The sequence below is a fragment of the Dufourea novaeangliae genome, unplaced genomic scaffold (genome assembly GCF_001272555.1).
Source record: "Dufourea novaeangliae isolate 0120121106 unplaced genomic scaffold, ASM127255v1 scaffold127, whole genome shotgun sequence".
In the NCBI taxonomy this organism is placed as follows: Eukaryota; Metazoa; Arthropoda; class Insecta; order Hymenoptera; family Halictidae; genus Dufourea; species Dufourea novaeangliae.
In genome coordinates this window covers 35,206-58,792 of record NW_015373999.1, presented here as the reverse complement: position 1 = coordinate 58,792, position 23,587 = coordinate 35,206, and the positions used below count along the sequence as shown (strand labels likewise).

The 23,587-nt window shown below is 40.4% G+C and overlaps 1 protein-coding gene across 1 annotated transcript in view; it reads right to left on the bottom strand.

Annotated features, from left to right (window-relative positions):
- The window catches only part of LOC107188144 (gamma-tubulin complex component 3 homolog), a gene marked incomplete at its 3' end in the record, with an annotated part of 45,207 nt that extends 21,856 nt beyond the window's left edge, over positions 1–23,351 (bottom strand). Inside the window, exons 1-3 of the mRNA XM_015576393.1 lie at positions 23,348–23,351; positions 23,123–23,289; positions 20,403–20,535 (exon numbers count right to left, since the gene is read on the bottom strand). Coding sequence (XP_015431879.1) covers positions 20,403–20,535; positions 23,123–23,289; positions 23,348–23,351 — 304 coding nt within the window. The remainder of the gene's footprint in view (positions 1–20,402; positions 20,536–23,122; positions 23,290–23,347) is intronic.
- Between the last annotated feature and the right edge of the window lie 236 nt (positions 23,352–23,587).

Here is a 23,587-nt window from a genome sequence, read left to right as displayed (position 1 = left end):
CTCTCTCTCTCTCTCTCTCTCTCTCTCTCTCTCTCTCTCTGGAAGAAAGCGAATGAAATATTGTAAATATTGTACATATGTATATAGAATAAGTTAGAAATTGTCAAGAAAGGTAACGGAGGCCTTGTAACTCTGAGGGGAAACAATAAAGATACATACATACTTCCCGAGTGACGAAACCGGGCAAGACTTCCGGTGTCCTCCGCGATCTTATTCGGGTGAAAGCAACGAGAGAGTGACGGTTGCCGACTAGCTCAAAATAAGGCCGGGGTTTGCATAATCTGAGGTCGTTCCACGTTAATTACGATATTTATTAACATCACACGCCTACTCTTGAAGGCAGTGTTATAATAGGTGACACGGGATACCAAATACGATGACAAATTCGTCCTAAGTTTAGCTCTCGTCGCAATACAATTAGTCAACAAGCAATTCGGTTACCACGTATATACGCCCGCCCGCTACTCGCGAACGCGTCCGCGAATCCGCAGCCTCTCACAGAAGATGGAAGGCTGTTCGATGTTCGTTCGCTACGACTTTCTCGCAATCAAATTACAGAATTCACCCGTGATGAAATGGATGGCTTTTCGAATTGATGGCTGGTCACTCGAACCCTAAATTGTTCTTTCGGCATACCAAACACTCACGATGTTGGATAGGCTTGCGCAGTTCGCAACCGAATGAACTGTCGCAGATATCGGCAATCGGCTGTTCAGCGGTACCCACTTCCCCCTTCTGCCGTTTCGTTCCCCGCGTGCCCCGCCGCGAATTTCGCCTCAAGTATCCGCCAGTCGTCAGGAACGCCGCCTTTCCGGAGAGTTATCGGGGCCTAAGGATTTCCCCGCCAACACTTCCGGCTCCCATGGAATCAGCCTGGAGTCCGGCTTCCGGTATCCTGGATGCGCCTCTGATCTCCTGTTCAGTGTGTATCCCGCAGCTACCTCCGTTGGAAATCTTATACGGTGGGAGGCGCCGGGGCACTGCTCTCGTGGTCCTGTTCGATGGTACCGCTTTCGTCCAATGTCCTAACGCTCGATACGGCCCTGTAATTATGCGCAGATGCTCGGTGCGGAAATGGAAGCGGTTAGTCGCTCGCTATTTAAATATTCGCCATGTCTTGGGATTCCTCTAGGAGCGGTTCGATTGTGTGCGCTCAGCCGGTGTTCTGCGGGGCAGAAGGCGGTCTGGTTCCCTCGGTATTACGCTCCAGGTTTGAATTTGGAGCGGTCGCGTTACACTGGCGAAAATGCAACGCAACAACATGTAGACGTTTCATGAATAGTAGTAGGGCCATAAACAGTAGAATATTCTGCACACACGGCCACACGGGACCCATTAATAAAAAGTATTGCCGCACCGAAAGGGTTAAGGGACGCATCGGATGGATACGATATGATTGTTTTATATCCCATTGCTTTGAGATATCAAAATATCGTTGAGTTTTTTTCAAGGCCATTCATCCTTTTTTTAGTACCATGTTATTTAATAGAAGGACGAATTGAACGACTTACAGTATGATGGTATTAAAAAAAAGATGTTGAAAATTCTCAAGATCACCTTGATATCTAAAAAAAGAAGATATAATTAAATCAAATTGCATCTATCCGATACGTCCCTTAAAATGCTATATAATTCGTTAAAACATTTTCTGATACAACTAATACGCAATAAGCTATTTTAGATAGCAGTTTTTATTGACTCACCCTGTATAGTAGATTACTTCAAAAAACGATTTCAAGAACATTTTAAACGAGGACAAAATCAATCGTCGAAGTTACAATACTATGGCGTGACAAATTAAATATTAGGGTATATAACTCAAGCAAAAATACAAGATATGATATCCTTATCAGGGTGCTGTGTGATGCTGCTTCAGGCTACATTCGTAGTTTTCAATTATATTCCGATCGTAAATAAAATGTAGAAAATACAATCATGGAATTACTGACACCTTATGTGGATAAGTGACATCATATTTATGATGTTTGAAGGAAGGGAAATTGAACATATTGGAAAGTATATTTGAACGTGATAAAAATATAAGGGCACTTGCCCATCTATACATCGATGTATCTTCGGCCACTGGCGGTATAATGTTTTTGGTGATGCCTCTAGCCAGGGTGTGCTGGGCTCACTTAGCTAATGGTGTTGTATTCCCGAAAGACATGTGACTAATTACATTTAAGTGTTTTACGTTAAATATACTTTTCCATATTTTCGTTACGTTGAACTGTGTCTGTGTGTCTTTCTTACGATAACCCAACAGGTTATGGGCCCAGGTGCGCGTTACTGTGTGAATAGAAAAAGTAATTGAACGTGAACACGCGGTAATAAAAATTGTGCGAAGTAAGAAAGCTCGGGGAGAAAAATTACGAAACCTGGAAAATTCAGGTAAAGAGTCTCTTAAATTACAATGAATTGTGGTCTTATGCAAATGGGACAGAAGCAAAAACACAACAAAACGCAGCCGCATGGACAAACAAAGACGAGAAGGCATTGGCTTTAATCGTACTAAGTGTGGAAGAGAACCAGTTAAACCACGTGAAGAAAGCCGAAACATCGTATGAAGCCGGGGAAAATCTCAAAAAGGTGCATGAATCAAGAGGCCCTGTTCGTAGAGCTGCATTATACAAGCAGTTGCACAGAATGAAAAAGCAAGTACATCAAACGATGACGCAATATATTAATGAATTTCAACACAAAGTCGAACAATTGGAAGGAGTGAGGATAAAGATCCCAGATGAACTAGTGCCGATAATGCTGTTAAGCTCAATACCGGCAGAGTATGAAAACTTCGCAATCGCCATCGAGTCACGCGACGAACTACCTAACCTCGAAAGTCTAAAAATAAAGCTTATAGAAGAGGAAGCAAGAAGAGGAGAGAATAGCAACACTGATAAAGAAGATAATTATAATAACGCTCTGGTGACAAAAAGAAATTATAATAAATATAAAAAGGATGAAGAAAGGCAATTCAAGTTCAATGGAAATTGCAATATATGCAGAAAGTATAGACATCGTGCAAAAGATTGCCGATCAAGGAAAGAAAAACCAACAAACAGTCAATGTGATGCAATGACAGCCACAGCATTTAATAATTACACTAAGAAATCAAATGTTTGGTATTTAGATAGTGGAGCGACTATCCACATGAGCAACGAAAAGGAGAAATTTACCGACATCAGTGATAATCGTACAAAGATTTACACAGCCACTGAAGAAACTACAAATTGAACTGGAAAAGGTGAGATTAAGATAGAAGTTGATCTCATGCATAACAAGAAAAACAACGTCAAACTGAAGGAGGCAATGTTAATAGCTAGTGTTAAAAACAATTTATTGTCAGTATCACAAATAACCAAAAATGGATACAAAGTGACATTTTACAAAGATAGTGCTACAATAAGACGACCAGACGGTTCAGTCGCAATGAGTGCAATAGAAGAAAATGGTCTTTACGTAGTGAAAGAAAGTGCACCGCACAGTGCCATGATGCAAATGAAACAAAGTAATGTGCTGAGCAAGTGGCATCAGAGATTAACCAACAGATATTAGAGAAATAACCAACAGATATAAGAATGATTTCTATTAGTTACAACACCGTTATAGTCAATACCGGCGAAACTAATAAAAAAAACCAGTCGCCCAATAGAGAAACGTATGTACACAATATTATAGATTACAATCAGCATATGAAAGGTGTAGATCGTGCCCATCAGTTTCTCGCATATTATCCTATATATAGAAAAACAACAGAATGGACAAAGAAAGTTGCTTTATACCCGATAAAGTGTGGTTTGTTCAATGCCTTTGGAGTTTACAATCATATAAATGCCCATTTCAAAAGAAAAATGCAATTTCATGACTTCTTATTACTTCTAGACAAGACTTGGATAGAAGAGAATGTACCAGACACCAGTGGAAATGTTGAAATCTTCACAACATCCCGTGCAGTTTATCGTTATTCAACTCAGGAGCTTTCTGGCAATTTCAGGCACCACCGATTGGTAAAAATATCTGATACAGGCAGTCGTAAAAGAAGAATGTAAATATTGCGAAGTCCCATTATATTTAGGGGAATGTATTACAACCTATCACTTGAAAAAAAAAGATTAAATATGTTCATTTAAATAATCTAATAATAAATTTATGTGTTATATTTATTTATTTATTGTTTCAATTTTTTAAATATTTAAAATTATTGAATTTTTTTACATGCATATTTAGCAAAAACCATATTTTGTTAACTCTAGATAAAAACAGCCAGCCACTGGTATGAGTCATACTGTTAATAAACATATTACATAGTTGTAATCACTATCTATTCCCTATACCGTTGATCCCAAATTCTACATATGAGCCGCTGTTTTTAAACGTAGTATTAAGTCCATTTATTCATACACTGATTACCCGCTGTAAATACTCTAAGGGCAGCGCATAAGGAATTTGTAATAATTAATAATTAATACGATTAGAAAGTTGTTTCAATTATTAATTATTACGAATGGATTTATCCCACATAAAAAAAACATTTTTGGAATAATATTTAACAGTTACAATTCTTTGACGAATTTACGAGGATATTGTACACCCTTGACTGTGTTATTATAAATATGAAAAGAAGACATCCATGTTTAACTAAAACTGGCCTTAACTCATTGTTTTCAAAATTGGACTTATACCACTTTAAAAAAAACGACTAATACATTATATTTAAAAAAGTACGTTTTCACTTTTCTCAGCGAAGTACAAGTCATAATTATCAATCCAAAAAGAGAACTAAGCACTGATAGATTTTAAATAACAATTCATAATTGTTTCTTGAGTAAATTCCGAAAGAATTCATACTGTGTAATAAAATTGTTACAAGAAATGTCCCTATTAACATCTGTAGGAAAGGGCGAGATGGTATAAATCACCAAGTACATAGACAGTTAGATATATGTGTATGCAGGGTGTAACAAAAATGTTGCTCGACCCGGAAATGGGACACTCGGGAGGTGATTTGGAACAACTTTTCCCTTAGCAAAAATGTAATCTGAGGTGTCATTAACGAGATATTAACAAAAACCCCCGACCAATCAGCGCGCGAGTCTGCTGGCGGAGCTCCGGCCTCTGCTAAGGTGCTCGGACAGGGCCAAGCAGCGTTAACTCAACATGCGTCCCTAAAATGTTTTGTTACGCTGCTTTTTGAACAGCGTAACGCGACCGCTCCATATACCACCATGGAGCGTAGAGCGTAAGGAACCGGACCGTCCCCTGCCCCGCAAAACGGCGCGCGCACGCACTCGCAGGCACACGAGCGCTCCTTGAGGAATCCCAAGAAATAGCGGACATTTGAATTGCGACTAATTGCGTATTTTACCGCGCCGAGCAACCGCGCGCAATTACAGGGCCGTGGCGAACGAGGTGCGACACCCGACTCCGAAACCGTTTCCCCACCCTGACCAGGAGCAGACGGAAAATTGGGAAAAGGGCCTCCTGCCCTGCGAGAGGACCACACCGCCAAACAACGGAGGAGGAGCCGACCTCGTGAGGCGACCGGTCGACTGGAGAGTCGGCAAACACCGCACCAACGGAGTCGGACCATTATGGGCAGTGACCGGCGCCTCCCCCCGTAAAGGACTCTCAACGGAGGTGGCAGCAGGAAGGACCCAGCATTGGGAGAGTACCAGCGCGTCCAGGGGACAGAGTGCCGTACTCCGCCCGACTCCAGGGGAGTCGGGATTATTGGCGCAGAAGAAAACCCTCAGGGCCCGAGGGGTCTCCGGACTATCGTCAATCCTGAAGACCGGCGGGTACTCCAGGGGAGACTCGCGGCGGGGGCACGGGGAACGGAACGGTAGCGTACGGGGAAAGGGGGGTACCGCCGAGCGTTACGGCCGCTTGCCGAAATTCGCGAATCGCCATTCCGTTACGAACCAGCCTCAGGCGACGTTAGAAAGCAAAGTTAGCTGTGTCGCGAGTGCGTAGACGAACCGAACCAGGCGACGCCATGACGACCCTTGTGGGCGGTAAGCCACCTTATCTATCTCGGGTGATTCTGTATTTGATTGCGATAGAGTAAACTCACGTAACACCGGTCAGCTTCTCACCCTCTGTGAGAAGTTACGAGTTCGCGAGCGCGACCACGAGTCGCGGGCGGGCGGATTTCCTCGGGGTTCCTCTACTCCTAGCGGATCGCGTATATCATCTCGCGGAGGCGCCGTAACCGAATCATTTGTTGAATAGTTTGTATTGCGACGTGCGCCGAATTTCCGGGCAAGAATTGTTAGCGACTTTGTTATCAACAGCCACCTATTGTGAGCGTTGCCCTCAAGGGCAGACGCGTGGCGTTAATAAACGTTTTGATTAACGCAAAGCGATTTCAAATCTTTCGCGAACCGCCTCCTGCCGTGAGGAGATTCTCCGTATCCTACTTGCGAACCTCGACCTTTGTAAGAGCTAGCCGGCAATCGGCACTCTCTCGTCGTTTCCATCCGGGGTCAATTTCGAAGGTATCGGAAGTTCTACCCGATACCGACAGTCGGGGAGCGCCCGGCGTTCAACTCGTGGAGGCGCGGATGGTTGCGGGGACCGAGAGAGGGGCTTTGTTTGCGGCGGACCACGGCCACACGGCTGTCCGGAAACCGAAAGCAAAATACCGCGTAACAGTTTATTTTTGCTCCTCCAGGAAAACGTAGTTTCTGCTTTCTATCTCGAAACAGTGGGTATCCTGGGAGTAAATTAACAGAGCTCGCGCTTCGGTGAAATTGTACGACGCGATGATTCGTTCTTTGCACTTTTGCAAAGCACGTGTTTTCCTAAAAAGCTGATTTCCGTTTACCTAAATCTTGTTACCGCGGTGTGAGTGAACTCACAATGCAACCATGGGAAAGTACATGGGGGTAGAGGAAGCCCTTTCGGAAAAATTCTGTCAGCCGGTTAGCAATCGGGCGACAGATATGTTCAGTTCACGGGAGTATTACGCAATGTTCTGGTGGTACGCACAAAATAACGGATATACGGCAGCTGCTGTGCAAGCGTTTGGCTACGTAAAACATCTGATAAATTGAAAATAATCGGCCCCTTTCGGGGCCACCAATGTTCGTAATGTAAGAACAACAGGTTCGATTGAAAATACATTAAGTGATCGTGTCGGCTTATCAGTGTTAGTAGTCGTGCAGTGAAGTGAATACGTATTTGGTGGAATAACCCGGACGCACTTGACATTACAACCCTTAACTTTGGCTGGTGCCGTACACCTGCTATCACCTACGGACTGGGCGCTACCCTACCATAAATCGTTCCGTCCGTCGATGGTTAGGATCGGTCCAGTGACCTAGTGACACAGGTTTGCAAACTCCAGGTGAATTTCCAAAAGTGTGAGTTCTAATCAATTTATTGCTGATTATTATTTTTTTAGTTTAATACAAGTTATGACTTATTTCCGGCAATAATTCTACATGTTTCTGTATCTAAATTTTTCTTCGAGCTTTTTGAAGAAACTTATTCATTATCAGTAACATTGTTGCCCCTTATTGAACTGCGAATTTTTATGCCAATACCGAACTACGATCACTTCTCGTTTATTCTCTGTTACATTACCTTTTCGTTCATACGGTATTTGAAAAGGCAATTAACAAATTCCTTAGCCTCTCTCTTCAAATAATTATTAGTTTCCACTCTGTTCAAAGAGGTAAATGTGCATTCGTCTTTTTACGTTACACATAAGTTGCCTACACTTATACTTCATTCATTAATCTCTTTAAATAACAAACGACAGATGATAAAAAGTATGACTTTATTTGTTACGTCTTTTTGATTTGCTATTATACGCAGTTTCAACTGATGCATACCGACTTGCTTGTTCGGAATTTCGTTCTACAAACGAGCCGCGTAGCCAACGCTATCGCGGGAGCTCCGCCGGCAGACTCGCGCGCTGATTGGTCGGGGTTTTTCGTTAATATCTCGTTAACGAAGCCAAAAAAAGGATTACATTTTTGCTAAGGAAAAAGTTGTTCCGAATCACCCTCGAGTGTCCCATTTTCGGATCAAACAACATTTTTTTACACCCTGTATATCATTAAAGACTACAACACATCCGATTTTGAACAAAATCCTAAATGTTACTCCAAAAAGTGTCCGACTTCACGTAGAATGATTTTCAGATGAAGAATAAAGAATTGTAGGATAGGGTGTTGTGCGTGCCTGCGGTCGCTAGAGTAAGTCGAGTGTTTTGTATGAACGATGAGTGCCTGGAACTGAGCGGATGTTTAGTCTAATAGATATCGATGTTGGCGCCGAATGTCTGTAGACTGCGTCGTGGAAATTTGGGCGCCTTGCACTCTGTGTGTCTGTGTGTGTGAGTGTGGGTAACCCTTGTGAGGGATATGGTTGGGACCTCGAGGCAGTCGAGTGGTGAGAACGCGCTAAGAGAGTCGACTGGTGTGATTGCAAGCAAAGAGTCGTGTAGAAATTAATTCAGTACGTTAACCTATTAGTGTGTTGTGTGTTATTTTATTTCATTATCTATTCCTTTATCTTCTTTAATAGACTATATATTTATCTACTAGAAATCATAGCTAATCTACTAGAATTTCATAGCTAAACATGTATCAAGCACTATTCGAGATATAATCTCCTTTGATACTTTAAGAAGGCCCATTAGGCCAGTAAAAGAATGGCCTGTAGCTAAAAACTGCAAGGTTATAGCTAGACGTTCATGTACTGGAATAGTACATCTATAATTAGTACACCGCTTTGCTATTGTTGGTCCTATGAATGACAATATCCGTGACACTATATTTTTGGCAATTGTGAAACAATTTTCTCTGTAACCAACGTTGCTTATGGAGGCAGACTCCGTGGTCCGCGCGCTGTCGTACACTCACACAATCAACGAGAACCGTGTATGTATGTGCGATGCACAAGAGAGACATTCGATTTCGTAGGAACCAACATGAGCCTCGATAATTGCACAAATGCATTTTTCGCTGGTATATAACTCACGGGTAGACTTCCCTACAGGGTGGTCTGGTCCGTATAAACACCAATAAACACGTTCTAATTGAAAGAATTAGAATTTTAGAAAGTGTGCGATTGTGACAAACGCCGATGAAAACACACAAGTTGGTTGCACAAGTCACATTTTGTCAAATATCTCACGATTTAATGGTTTTCTCGTCAAAAGCATCGCAGACCATCCTGTATACCACTCTCACACTATTGTGGAAATTCGATTTGAGTCACTTTATCACTTCTGGAAGGCACAAGTTGGTTCCTACGATTTGATGCGTCCAGACGCAGAAATAAACAGTATACAATATAGTTCAAGGATTCTCCGCTAGAGGCGTTTAGGGTATTTGTCAGTCACTTTGGCCTGCATTACCACGAGCATCGATAAAACAGAGAGAGTCGGTAAATGTAACCTCGCAACACGTGGTGGATCGTATCGACTGTTTTGTTACGCTGTTGCCACATGACAATTCTGCCCATCAGGAGAACGATGGAACACCTACGGCCTACGGCTCCCGGCGAGATTTTGATTCTCGCCGAACGTAGGAAAAGAACGGCGCGAGGGAAAGAAATCCGAGAATTAAACAATACGTACTAATGTGTGCAAGGATGAACCTTCTTATTCGTGCCTTCAATGATGCTTATTTTTTTAATTAATGAAATTACATACGAGATACTTGACATGATATTCTCGAGAAACAAATTGTAAAAATGGCACAACATATATTCCGGGTATTCCACATACGAAAAACATGGAATACTATACAAATCTTTTGTTGGAAATGATATTTATTTATTTTTTATTGACATAATTGACGCAGGTGTTATATACTTACACAAATATTTCATAAAAGAGACACAAAAGGAACACAATTAATCGCATATGCTCTGTCAATCTTTCATTCGTCGCCCAGCAGAGATAGATTTTGTACTAACAACTGATTGCTGTCGCATGCGTACTTGGCGTATCGTCTTCGCTGCGTCTGCACCTGTTCCAGTACGTATTTTGTTTTAAAAATTGGACCAAACGACTTGAGTTTTTTTGAGAAGCTAGAAGGATTAACTTATTAGATGACATGTTGTCGTTATTTCGAAAAGATTACAATTGTTAGAATAGCGAAGAAAATAGTAAAAATATTAAGAAGTTCTTTTTTCATTTTTTTTTTCCGATCCTATAGTGAAAATTTAACAAATACCTCTTATACACATAATTAAGATACATACACGCTGAAAATTGCAGGGTATAAGTTACAAACTATTAAAAGTGGTTAGACTTACAAGTTAGAGTTACAAATAAGTTACAAAACTAAAAAACTCGTACTTTCGACTTATAAACCTGAAGATTTTTTACTACTTCGGTGCTCGTAGCTTCTTTGCTTTGACCGACGAATTTTGTTATGACTGGGCCCGATAATGGTGGCCTGACCTAGGTCACTCTGAAAGTCACCATCGGGTGTCGATCGAAAACGAAGAGACAGGAATACTGTTTCGTTGAACGTCGACTAGAATGGTCATAAAACCAGCTTTCGATTTCACTATTGTTATTAAGCAGTATTATTGATATATATACATAGATAGTAATGATATACTTAGTCATGGCAATAAAGAAACTGTAACATCGCAGCTTCACTTTTCTTTTTCTTAGATATATAAGTCTACAAGAGGCATATTTCGAATGTTCATTATAGGCTAAGATAAAAAAGTTGAAAAAAGTGTCTGTTACTATTTTTGTGCGTGTTTTGTCAAACATTTCCCTGTACATTGTGAAACAACTAATTACAATTAAATCATTAAAACTTAATTATCTAGACTAATCTTTAACTTCTCATAAACATTCAAATCATTTTATGGATAACTAGCTGACGTACCCGCTCTCGCGCGGGCAGTTTCATATTGCAAATCATATTTTAGTTCGTATATACAGACTAGACTGTAATATACCGTGAATAAATAAGCAGCATAGAATTTTGGATAGTGCAATATAAATCACATCGATTCGCGGCTTTTAAAACTTTTTTGTATGCCTCAGCTCATCGTTAGCTAAAGAACATTGTCGCTTGACTGTTCCTTCGACTAACTTTGGCCAGCAGGAATAAATGGGCTGTTGAGCGCCGGGCGAGAGGCCAGCGACTGACGATCGAAATACAATGTAAACAGATAAGGAATGAAACGCATGAATGCAAATTTAATCTTTTATAGTTTTCAGTATAAATTCATTAAAGTGTCACGAATGAACTGAGGAGATTCTGTCGGTGGAAATGAGTCCAAATATGACATCATTCGGATTATTTTCAATAATATATCATTTTCATCCACAACATTACGTATGAGTAACAATGGTTCAATTATACTCGAATTTGGACGCATTTTAATCGGGAGAATCTCTTCAATTCATTCATGACAATTTCATTAATATATATTGAAAATTGTAAAAGTTTAAATTTTCATTCGTGCGTCATTCCTTATCTCATCTACGCCTGTTTACATTGTATGCCGATGGTCGGTCGCTGGTCTTGGACGTTCGGCGAGAATCCAGATCTCGCCACGAGCCCTAGGCCTTAGCTATTCCAACGTTCTCTTGACGGGCAGAATTACATGCGGGACATGAGGCAACAGAGTCAGAAAAATGATACTGTCCGGTAACACTGTCTTCGCCTAGCAAATACACAAACACAACTTGATGGAAACGGGGAACAAAATTTATTTGTGGGTACTGCCGCTAGATGTCGTATTGTGGCGTACGTCTGTGCAAGTAGCACATACGCCATCTATAACATAGTTCTTAAGACAATAAAGTTCCTAGCTCATAGAGATTTTTATATTTATGGTTTATTAGAGCTGTATTGACTGTTCATGCAGAATGCAGGCAGTCTAATGTAAAACTCCTACGAGTAGATACGTGTTTTAATAAAGTCAATTACAAGGCGCACTTCACGAGTTGATTATTATATATACCATCAAACCCCAAGTTCTCAGAATACGTATAGAGAACAGCGGACTGTGGGAATCCGCCACATAAATAATTGGTGCCGAAACCCGGGATTTTGATGGCCCGCGCAAATACAGGAGCTACAATAAAAGACCGTGTGGAGGACGCCAAGATGGAGATCCTCGCACATGAATTTCGTAGCGTCAAACTTCCTAGCTTTTGGAGGGAAGAACCAAAACTATGGTTTTCGATGCTCGAACGTGAGTTTACGGCATATAACGTTAAGGCAGACGCTGTAAAATGTGCCGCGGTTATCCGGCATTTGGATACCGCGACCATGAAAGTGGTCGCTGATGTAATGTAATGTAAATGTCGCTCCTCCATCGAATGATTCTTACAATGAAATCAAGGACGCCCTTATTAAGCGTTTAGCCGCAACCGAGGAAACGCAATTGAGGCATCTCCTATCAGGGATGGAGCTACAGAATAAAAGGCCCTCGGAACTATTGCGAGAAATGGCGCTCCTTGCAGGAGAAAACGTTTCTGAAAACGCCTTGAGCACATTGTGGCCACAAAGGTTGCCTACACGAATTCAAGAAATATTATCTGTTATAGAAGGGGTATCATCGGAAAAATTAGCGCAGCTCGCCGATAAAACAATGGAGAGAACATCTCAACATGAAATGGCGACCATAGCAACGAAAAAAAGCAACTCCATGGAAGATGGCCGACTGCGTGATGTTCCACGAGATTCCAGTAACTCGGAAATAGCCGAACTTACAAAGCGCATGGCGCAATTAGAATCCTTGGTCCGCGGTCATTACGAAGGCCGAAGAAGGGAACGCACCCACTTTCATCGAAGAGGTAGATCTAGATCTAAAAGCAGACCTAGAAGCGATGGACTGTGTTATTTCCATGGAAAGTTCGGTGCAGACTCATGGAAGTGTAAGCTACCCTGCGAATGGAAAGGAACAGATAAGCGTAAGCAAGGAAACTGGATGAGCCATCCTTAATTGAGGCATTACAGGGTGGGAAAAACATGCAAAATCGCCTCACAATTTAGGACAAACAGACAGGTGTGAAATCTTTGGTGGATACAGGAGCTGATGCATCGGTAATACCAAATTCTCCACGCAGCAAGCGAACTTCTGATGGTGATTTTAAGCTGTATGCAGCGAATGGGTCACCTATAGACACATACGGTGAAAAACTGCTTGCGCTTGACTTGGGTCTGCGGAGGCAGTTATCGTGGAGGTTCATTATTGCAAAGACGACCAAAGCCATTCTGGGAGCGGATTTTCTAGGCCACTACAACTTGTTGGTGGATATAAAAAATAAACGCCTGGTCGACGGTCAAACATCATTATTTTCAGTTGGAAAAATTATTAACTCAGATCAAGCAACTGTAACTACAATAGGTAAAGACAACCGTTTTCAGACCCTACTTAAGAAATTTGCGACAATCACCAGACAGGCTTCTGGAACACATCAAAAACATGGAGTTCAACATCATATCATAACATCAGGTCCACCGATTGCAGAACGAGCACGTCGTCTTCCTCCTGATAGATTGAGAGCTGCCAAGGCAGAGTTTGAGGAAATGTTGAAATTGGGCATCTGTCAACCATCTATCAGTCAGTGGGCTAGCCCTTTACATATGGTAAAGAAAAAGACAGGTGAGTGGAGACCTTGCGCTGACTATCGCAGATTAAACCATGTCACACAGCCCGATCGATACCCATTGCCACATATCCATGACATAGCACATCAGCTCACTGGTACTCAAGTTTACACAGTATTAGATCTTGCACGGGCATATCATCAAATTCCTGTCGCGCCTGAAGATAGACATAAAACTGCTGTCGTCACACCTTTTGGATTGTTTGAATTTCTGTCGATGCCATTTGGACTGTGTAATGCTGCACAATCTTTTCAAAGATTCATGGACACTATTTTCAGAGGCTTATCATTCTGCCATTGCTACGTCGATGACATACTGGTAGCATCAAAAACACTACAGGAACACCACGAACACCTACGCATCGTGTTCGAAAAATTGCAGCAGAATGGATTGACAATCAATGTAGACAAATGCATCTTTGTCCAGGAAACTGTCAAATACTTAGGATATGAAATCAATAGCAGGGGAATTGCACCATTGCCTACCCGTATCAAGACAGTACAAGAATATCCGAAACCAAATACCGTAATGGAACTTAGAGGATATTTAGGAATTTTTAATTTTTACCGCAGGTTCATAGCTGGAGCCGCAGAAACACGTATACCTTCGAATGCCTTATTGATGGGCACCAAGAAAAAGGATAAAAGGCCAATCCAATGGACACCTGAGACAGAGATAGCTTTCACAGAAAACAAGATTCAGCTAGCGAATACATCCTTGCTCCAGTTTGCAAAGGAAGATGTTCGATTGAGACTAACGACTGACGCATCAGACAAAGCAATCGGAGCCGTCCTGGAACAGCACGATGGAAGCAATAACTGGCAACCATTAGGATTTTTCTCGAGGAAGCTGGAAAAAGCACAACTCAGATACAGTACGTACGATAGAGAACTGTTAGCTATTTACAAAAGCATTAAATTTTTCAGACACTTAGTGGAAGGAAGAGATTTTATCATCCGTACAGATCACAAACCATTAACACAAGCCTTCCTTCTGAATACCGAAAAAGCCTCACCTAGGCAACAGAGACATTTAGAGTATATTGGACAATACACAACTAACATAATCCACATTTCAGGAGAAAATAACCAAATTGCAGACGCACTATCTCGAATCGAGGAAGTGGAAATGCCCATTCTTGTTTCAACCGACGACCTCATCAGAGAACAAATAGCAGATGAGGAGCTTCAGAAGATTTTACAAGAACCCATTTCTCGGTTAAAACTCCACAAAATAGAAGTGGACAGAACAGATAAACAAATATATTGCGACATGGCAGGAAGCAACATTCGTCCATACGTACCAGGTACGCTGCGAAGAAAAATTTTTATGGCAACACAGAGCCTCGCTCACCCCAGCGGTAGGAGCACAAAGAAGGCAGTAGCGAAAAATTTCATATGGCCAGGAATGAATGCCCAAATTAAAGAGTGGACCAGGACGTGCATCACTTGTCAGAAAAATAAAATTCAACGGCATATTAAGAACGTTCCAGATAAAATTGACATGCCAAAGGGACGCTTCGATCACATCCACATAGATATAATAGGACCACTTCCAAAATCTCAGGGATATTCTTACTGTTTGACAATGATCGACAGATTCACAAGATGGCCAGAAGCTTCGCCAATTAAGGATATTTCTGCCGATACCGTTGCAACAACTTTATATTCCACTTGGATATCCAGGTTCGGAACACCTTTAACAATAACAACGGATCAAGGTACACAATTTGAATCACAACTTTTCAACTCCTTAATGCAGCTGGTTGGATGTTCGAGAACCAGAACTACCTCATACCATCCAGCAGCCAACGGTTTAATTGAAAGGTGGCACCGTTCTCTAAAAACTGCAATAGCATGTGAAAATAATCCAGACTGGGTCAAGGTTTTACCTACAGTTTTACTAGGATTGAGAACAAGCTTCAAAGAAGATATTAAAGCTTCCGCAGCAGAGATGTTGTATGGAACACCTCTGCGACTGCCAGGAGAATTTTTCTTAGAAGAAGAATCATTCACCAATCCGCAAATGTTCATAGAGAAGTTCAGGGAACATATAAGGAAAATCCGACCTGTGCCAACACCGCACCGCATTAAACCAACATCTTTCATACATGAATCATTGTACGATTGTACACATGTTTTCGTACGAGTAGATGCAATAAAAAGACCACTGGAAGTACCGTCTGAAGGACCTTTTGCAGTGGTCGAAAGGATCACGGATCGAATTTTTAAAATAGATTACAAAGGGAAACATACAAACATTACCACAAAACGCCTAAAACCGGCATTTATTGAAAAAATACGGGAAGAGACTGATTTACAATTAAGAACTTATCAAAGACCAAAGAGAGTTACATTTAATGTTTAATTTTTTTTTCTCTCTATCGTTGTTGTAAATATTTTTATATTTTTATATTGTTATAGCGAAATATGTAGGAGGAGAGTGGATGTGGCGTACGTCTGTGCAAGTAGCACATACGCCATCTGTAACATAGTTCTTAAGACAAAGATCCTAGCTCATAGAGATTTTTATATTTATGGGTTATTAGAGCTGTATTGACTGTTCATGCAGAATGCAGGAAGTCTAATGAAAAACTCCTACGAGTAGACACGTGTTTTAATAAAGTCAATTACAAAGCGCAGTTCACGAGTTGATTATTATACAGGGTGTCCCAAAAATGTCCTCCGACCCGGAAATGGGGCACTCGGGGGGTGAATTGGAACAACTTTTTCCTTAGCAACAATGTAAACTTAGGCTTCGTTTACGAGATATTAACGAAAAACCGCGACCAATCAGAGCGCGAGTTTGCCAGCAGAGTTCCCGCGCTAGCGGTGGCTACGCGCTACGCTTGTACTACGAAACTCCGAACAAGTAGGTCACCATGCATCGCAGGAAACCGCGTATAATAATAGCAAACAAACAAGACGTAACAAATAAAATCATACTTTTTATCATCTGTCGTTTGTTATTTAATGAGATCAATGAATGAAACGTAAATGTAGGCAAATTATGTGTAACGTAAAAAGACGAATGCACATTTACATTTTTGTAAATTCCTTTTTAGGAATTTGTAAATTTCCTTTTCAAATAACGTGTGAACGAAAAGGTAATTTAACAGAAAATAAACGAGCAGTGATTGTAGTTCGGTGAAATTAATAAAACAATAATGACCAATAAACTGAATAGAACTCACCCTTACGGAAATTCACCTGCAGCGTAGAAACCTGCGTCAGTAGGTCAGTGTACCGAGCCTGGGCATCGACGGACGAAATGGTTTATGGCAGGGTAGAGTCCATGCCACTGGTGATCGCAGGTATGCGACACCAGCCGACGTTAAGAGTTGCAACGTCAAGTGCCGCCGGGTTAATCCATCGAATATGTATTCACTTCACTGCACTGCACTAACACTGATCACCCGACACAATCACTTAATGTATTTTTAATCCAACGTGTTGTTACTACGTTAGGAAAATTCGTATCCCCGGAAAGGGCCGATTGGTTTCAATTTTTCAGATGTTTTACGTAACCAAACACTTGCACACCAACACCCGCATATCCGTTATTGTGTACGTACCACCATAAGATTCCGTAATACTCCCGTGAACTGAACATCTCTGTCGCCCGATTGCTAACCGACTGACAGAATTTTTCCGAAAGGGCTTCCTCTACCCCCAAGTAGTTTCCCATCGTTACATTGTGAGTTCACTCTCACCACGACAAGATTTAGGTAAAACGAAACCAACGGTTCTAGGATAACACGTGCTTTGCAGAAGTGCAAGGGAAGAACCGTCGCGCAGTTTCTCCAAGGCGCCGTAGCCCGTTAATTTATTGCCAGGGTACCCACTGCTTCGAGATAGAAAACAGACGTCACGTGCATCGGCTTGAAAATGTCCGAAATGAAGAGGCCCTGGCCGACCATCCTTGTAGAGGCCGGAGTGGAATTTTCGGTGCTTTATGGCTCAATTTCTTCGGCCTTTTTTTTTTTAGTATTCCGTCAAATATCTCGGAAATTATTAGAAATATAAAAACCGTACAATTTGCAATATTGTGTTTGTTTTGATATTGAATGTAGCTATATCATTGAATTCCAGAATAATCCCTTTCTTTAAACAATCTTTCGACGACTCCTGACAGAGCGCGCTGCAGGTAAATCCAAAAAAAATACTACCGTATTCGTTGAACTCTTTTCCATAAATCATTGACACTTTGATATAGCTTTTAATCTCATTGAAATAGTCTGGAGCGTTAGCGATACCATCAGTCGACTGTAATGGTGGAGGGCCCGATTCTTTTACCTGAACCGGGGCGCACCGCTGTCTTCAATGGGTTACTAGTACGTTAATATGAACCGCATGACCCTACCGATAGGCTTATTTCACGGAAAAGAATTTAACGAATACGGTTTTTATATTTCTAATAATTCCCGAGATATTTGACAGAATACTAAAAAAGAAAATACGTATGAAATGTTTTCATGAGAACTACAATTTCACAAAGTTGTAATAAAATTGTCGATTGTCAATTCTGTTGTGAGTTCACGATTGCTACGAGGCCGAAGATTTTAAGCCATAAATAACCGAAAATTCCACTCCGGCCTCTACAAGGGTGGTCGTCCAGGGCCTTGCAGCGTCAACTGACACGTGTCGGTAAATTTTTTTCCCTGCTCCTCGAGATAGACAATGTACACTGTACTTTCCAACTCGAAGCAAGGGATACGTTGATGGTCCTCTTCATTTCGGACATTTTTAAGCCGATGCACGTGATGTCTGTTTTCTATCTCGAAGGAGTAGGTACCCTGGCAATAAATTAACGGGCTACGGCGCCTTGGAGAAACTGCGCGACGGTCCTTTCCTTCCACTTCTGCAAAGCACGTGTTATCCTAGAACCGTTGGTTTCTTTCTACCTAAATCTTGTCATGGTGGGAGTGAACTCACAATGTAACGATGGGAAACTACTTGGGGGTAGAGGAAAAATTCTGTCAGTCGGTTAGCAATCGGGCGACAGAGATGTTCAGTTCACGGGAGTATTACGCAATGTTATGGTGGTACGTACACTATAACGGATATGCGGATGTTGCTGTGCAAGTGTTTGTAAAACATCTGAAAAATTCGAAACAATATGCCCTTTCCGGGGCCACGAATTTTCCTAACATAGTAACAACACATTGGATTAAAAATACATTAAGAGATTGTGTCGGGTGATCGGTGTTAGTGGTCGTGCAGTGAAGTGAGTACGTATTCGGAGGAATAACCAGGACGCACTTGACGTTACAACCCTTAACTTCGGCTGGTGAGGTATACCTGCGATCACCTGCGAACTGGGCGATACAGGTTACATAGGTTCAGTGACCTAGTGACACAGGTTTGCAAACTGCAGGTGAATTTCCGAAAGGGTTTTTTATTCAATTTATGGCTGATTATTATTTTCTTAATGTAACGCAAGCTATGGTTTATTTCCTGCGATAATTCTGCAAGTTTCTGTACCTAACTTTTTCTTCGGGCTTTTCGAAGAAACTTATTCATTATCAGTAACATTGTTGACCGTTATTAAACTACGAATTTTTATACCAATACCGAATTACGATCACTTCTCGTTCATTCTCTGTTACATTACCTTTTCGTTCACACGTTATTTGAAAAGGAAATTTACAAATTCGTAAAAAGGAATTTACAAAAAAGTAAATGTGCATTCGTCTTTTTACGTGACACATAATTTGCCTACATTTACGTTTCATTCATTAATCTCTTTAAATAACAAACGACAGATGATAAAAAGTATGATTTTATTTGTTACGTCTTGTTTATTTGCTATTATTATACGCGGTTTCCTGCGATGCATGGTGACCTACTTGTTCGGAGCATCGTAGTACAAGCGTAGCGCGTAGCCACCGCTAGCGCGGGAACTCGGCTGGCAAACTCGCGCTCTGATTGGTCGCGGTTTTTCGTTAATATCTCGGTAACGAAGCCTCAGTTTACTTTGTTGCTAAGGCAAAAATTCTTCCAATTCACCCCCAGAGTGCCCCATTTCCGGGTCGGAGGACATTTTTGGGACACCCTGTATATACCATCAAACCCCAAGTTCTCAGAATACGTATAGAGAACAGAGTACTGTGGGAATCCGCCACAGTCCCAAATATCGATTATGTGTTTCCGCTGGCGTCCAATTGTTTAGATCAGCGCTTCGATCGATTCGGAGTTGGTTCCAAAGGAGTCTCCCCCCTTATGCTTTTTCTTTTGAGTTAGCAGATGGATAACCAAAAAACCAGCAAAAGCTAACACCTGTGCTTGCGTACCAACTGATAATTTGTTACAAGTTTAAATTAATCTTATCGACACTTTTTTAAAAATTTCTGGTTTACATAAATATCAAGTGCGCAACGAATACAGACAACGAACTGATTACTGTCAAGAAACTGACAGACTGGTGCAACAGAATATTCACACGTGTTCAGGAACTGTTTGGGAATTGTACGCGAACAGTGTTCGCGAAAAGATCGAGTAATGATTATAAAATGTTCGTGAACTGTTTGCAAACATTGTTCATTAGTGAGTACGCACTTTGAGATATCCGGATGCCCAGATACTCGTGAGGTACCCGGGTAAACAAAAATTACCCGATTACCTGGGTATTCATAAGATACTCGAATATACGAGATAATTCAAAATCTCGATTCAGGAGTCGATCGTCTTTAGGTCATGTTCGATCAATATTAGCAACAAAATCATAATCTTTGCATTAATTTTCTGAAAATTAAAAAATACAAAACCATTGAAATAATATTTTGAAATTACTTACCACTAGATGATGCAACACACGACGTTAAACCAAGTTTCAAGTCAGGAACTGAGAATATTCTTTTCTTGAGTTGATCAGCCGAGTGACACATGTTCATCAGAAATATAAGAATCTGTGTTCTGTTTTTTAACGGCTAAAAAATGAACAAACGAATATAAAGCGATATTTGTTCGTAGTAAAATAAAAGTACTATGCAATTTGTAGATTAATGAAAGAATTAAAGAATATCAACTCTATCAGTATACTGTTAACGGCAGATTTATCGTTGCATTGATGGTTGTAACCGTTCCTAATACATAAACGAGCTCCGGAGAGACACACACACACAGAGATAGCTAGGTGTTAGAGCACAGTAGCGATATATAGCATTGCGGAAATCGACGGAGCTCGCGATCCACGTAATGGAATCGGATTGGGAATGCCCCACTATCTATCAAGAATGCGTGCGCATCGATCCCCATCGGGTGCTGATCGAAGGAGGTCGATGCGAGCCCGTCGGTTACATGGTCAACTGCGGATTCGTTTAAAGGGAATGCAAGTGCAACGTTCAAACAGAAGTTTTCGTTTGTTCCCCTATTTAGTACGAAACATATATTTGTAACTGTAAATAAATTACGAAAAGAAGAACAAATTTTTTTATCAATTTTGGAAACTGTTCAAATTTATAATCAGAGGAATCCTGCGAAGCGATCAATTTACAAATTCTAAAATTATGTTCATTAAAACGTTTGTTCGTGTCGAGCGGCATCTGAATAGATACCTTCGATCATCAAGCTATCACTTCTTTCTGTAAAATATAAAATAAATTCAATAATTCATGTTCTACTGAATATTTCTACCGCAACACTACTGTGAGAACCACACATTGACTCTTTCATGTTAAGACTCCGTCATATGTGCCATAAGGTGACTTTGTACGGAACACTAAAGGAAAACGCGGTACAATCTTTATTTTTTTGTTTCCATTGATTATGGATTCATTGTAATTCTTTATTAACAGTAGAAGCTCGTTATCTCCCATATTTTTCGTCACAGAAATTGTGGTATATATAATATAGTTTTAATACAATATTTCTATACTCACTAACTTTCGTGAATAAACTTTTTTTATATCTCTAAAAATAACGGAAACAATAATGGTAACTGTGATCGAACAGTGCGTACATCCAGCCCACCCTATACCCTATACATATGTAGCTACCTCGAACAAGTGAAGGGGCGATTGGCGAGGAGAGCGCGCGGCTGACTGGAGCTCGCTTGGTGCGTATTCCTGGAAAGGGTATAGCAGGATAAGAGGGTCAAAAGTGCCTTTAGACCGATTTGGACTTGTAATATACCATTCAATAGCTTGTCAAGAAAAAATAGTCTGTGCCAAGTTTCAACTCTCTATCTAAATAAGAAGGGTAGTAATAGCGAAAATTCGAATTATTGGTTTTTAAGGCAAACACGATTGCTTGACGTATCCTCACGAGCAAACTCGGCTACGGCTAGGGGAAAAAGTGATGTAAAGGAAAGACCTCCTACCACTTGGTCTCGGAGTTATTGAAACTTATGCGAAATTAACATTCGGGTTAACATTTATTGCAGTATTTGAAATAAATTTACCAAGTAGTAGGAGGCCCTATCTCCTACATTGCTTTTTCCCCTAGTGGAAGCCGAGTTTGCTCGCGGGTGTACACAGTCCAGAGGTACACGGCAAGTGACACCAGTCATCTTAGGTATTCTTAATATAAAGATACTAATATGTATTTAGTATCGAAAAATGCAAATAATTCTATCATTACTAGGGCACGTGGAAGGAGAAGCAGCGAAATAAGAAAGAAGACTGTGGACGTCAAGCAGTCATATTGAAGATAAAGGTTTTTAAAACTAAATAGGGAAAGATATGTAACTAGAGATACGATGTGATGAAAACTGCTTCAAAATAATTTTTGTACATATTTTAGAATAAAAATATTTTAAACTATTTTTAAAGTGCTTTTAAATAAATACTGGCCATTGTCATTTAGTTAGAAAGTAAAAGAAATATAATTAATGTAATGAAAGAAAGTGAGTCCAGGCGGGGCTTCAACCCGCGGTCAAATGTGCTGCGGCTTCGCAGTCAAGCCCTTAGCTACCGATAGCGCGGAGGTATGTGACTAAATATTTTCACATATAAGGGATATAGTATAGTGTCAGGCAGTTGTGTTAATTTAATTTTTTTAGTTTATATATTACTTTGCAGAATGTAGAAACACGTGAAATCATATAATCTACTTATTTAATAAAGGAAATACAAAAATTCACACTATAAGTTACTTTTTCACGGAAAAAATCGGTTTTTGATTTTTTAAACTACGGCGCACACTACAAAAAAAGCTCAAAAAAATTGAGGATACTACTCATGATAATATGTTGCTACTGTGAAAGGATAAATATGGTGCCGTTAAAACTTCAATAAGAAAAAAATATTTTTCATCATTTTTGATTTTTAACAACTCCTGCTACACCCTTTACCCGTCTACAGCTCCAAACGCTGCAATAAACGAGCTTCTACTGTACACAGAACAATACCTGCAAAAAGAAACTTTAACCAGCTAACAGCATCTATCCAACGTTGACAATTAATACTTTTAAAAACGATTAACTTACCAAATAAGGAATATACGCTACAAAAAAAATTAACAAAAGATGTTAGACGACATTGTGTACAAATATATTATATAAAAGATGCAACATACCCCGTCCTGCAACTCGTGAAACAATTTGTCAAATTGTAGGGCATCACAATGAGGCAATTTATCTTTTATATTACATGCAAGAGTAATTTCATCTTCTTGTAATGATTCTACTCCTTGAGATGACGATAATACATCCAGAGAAAAACGCATCCATTTCCTGATTACTTCTGCAAATCAAAACGTAAATTAAAATTAGGATATCATAAATATGTGTTACGATTTCACCCATTTTCATCGATTTTTATAAAAAGTATTCTTATAAAAAAAGTGTTATCTCCACAACTATTAAAGACATAGCTATTAAAGATTTTTTCTTCATTTTAATCTGGCGTGCAAATGGTCGGCTCGGTTTATAACACGCGCGCTAGCAATGCTATTTTTGAGAAAGCCGTTATTCTTTAGAATTTTAGTAAACGCATGTTTTTCCTTTCGAGACTTTCGTTTTCGGCCTCCATAGCAGATGCG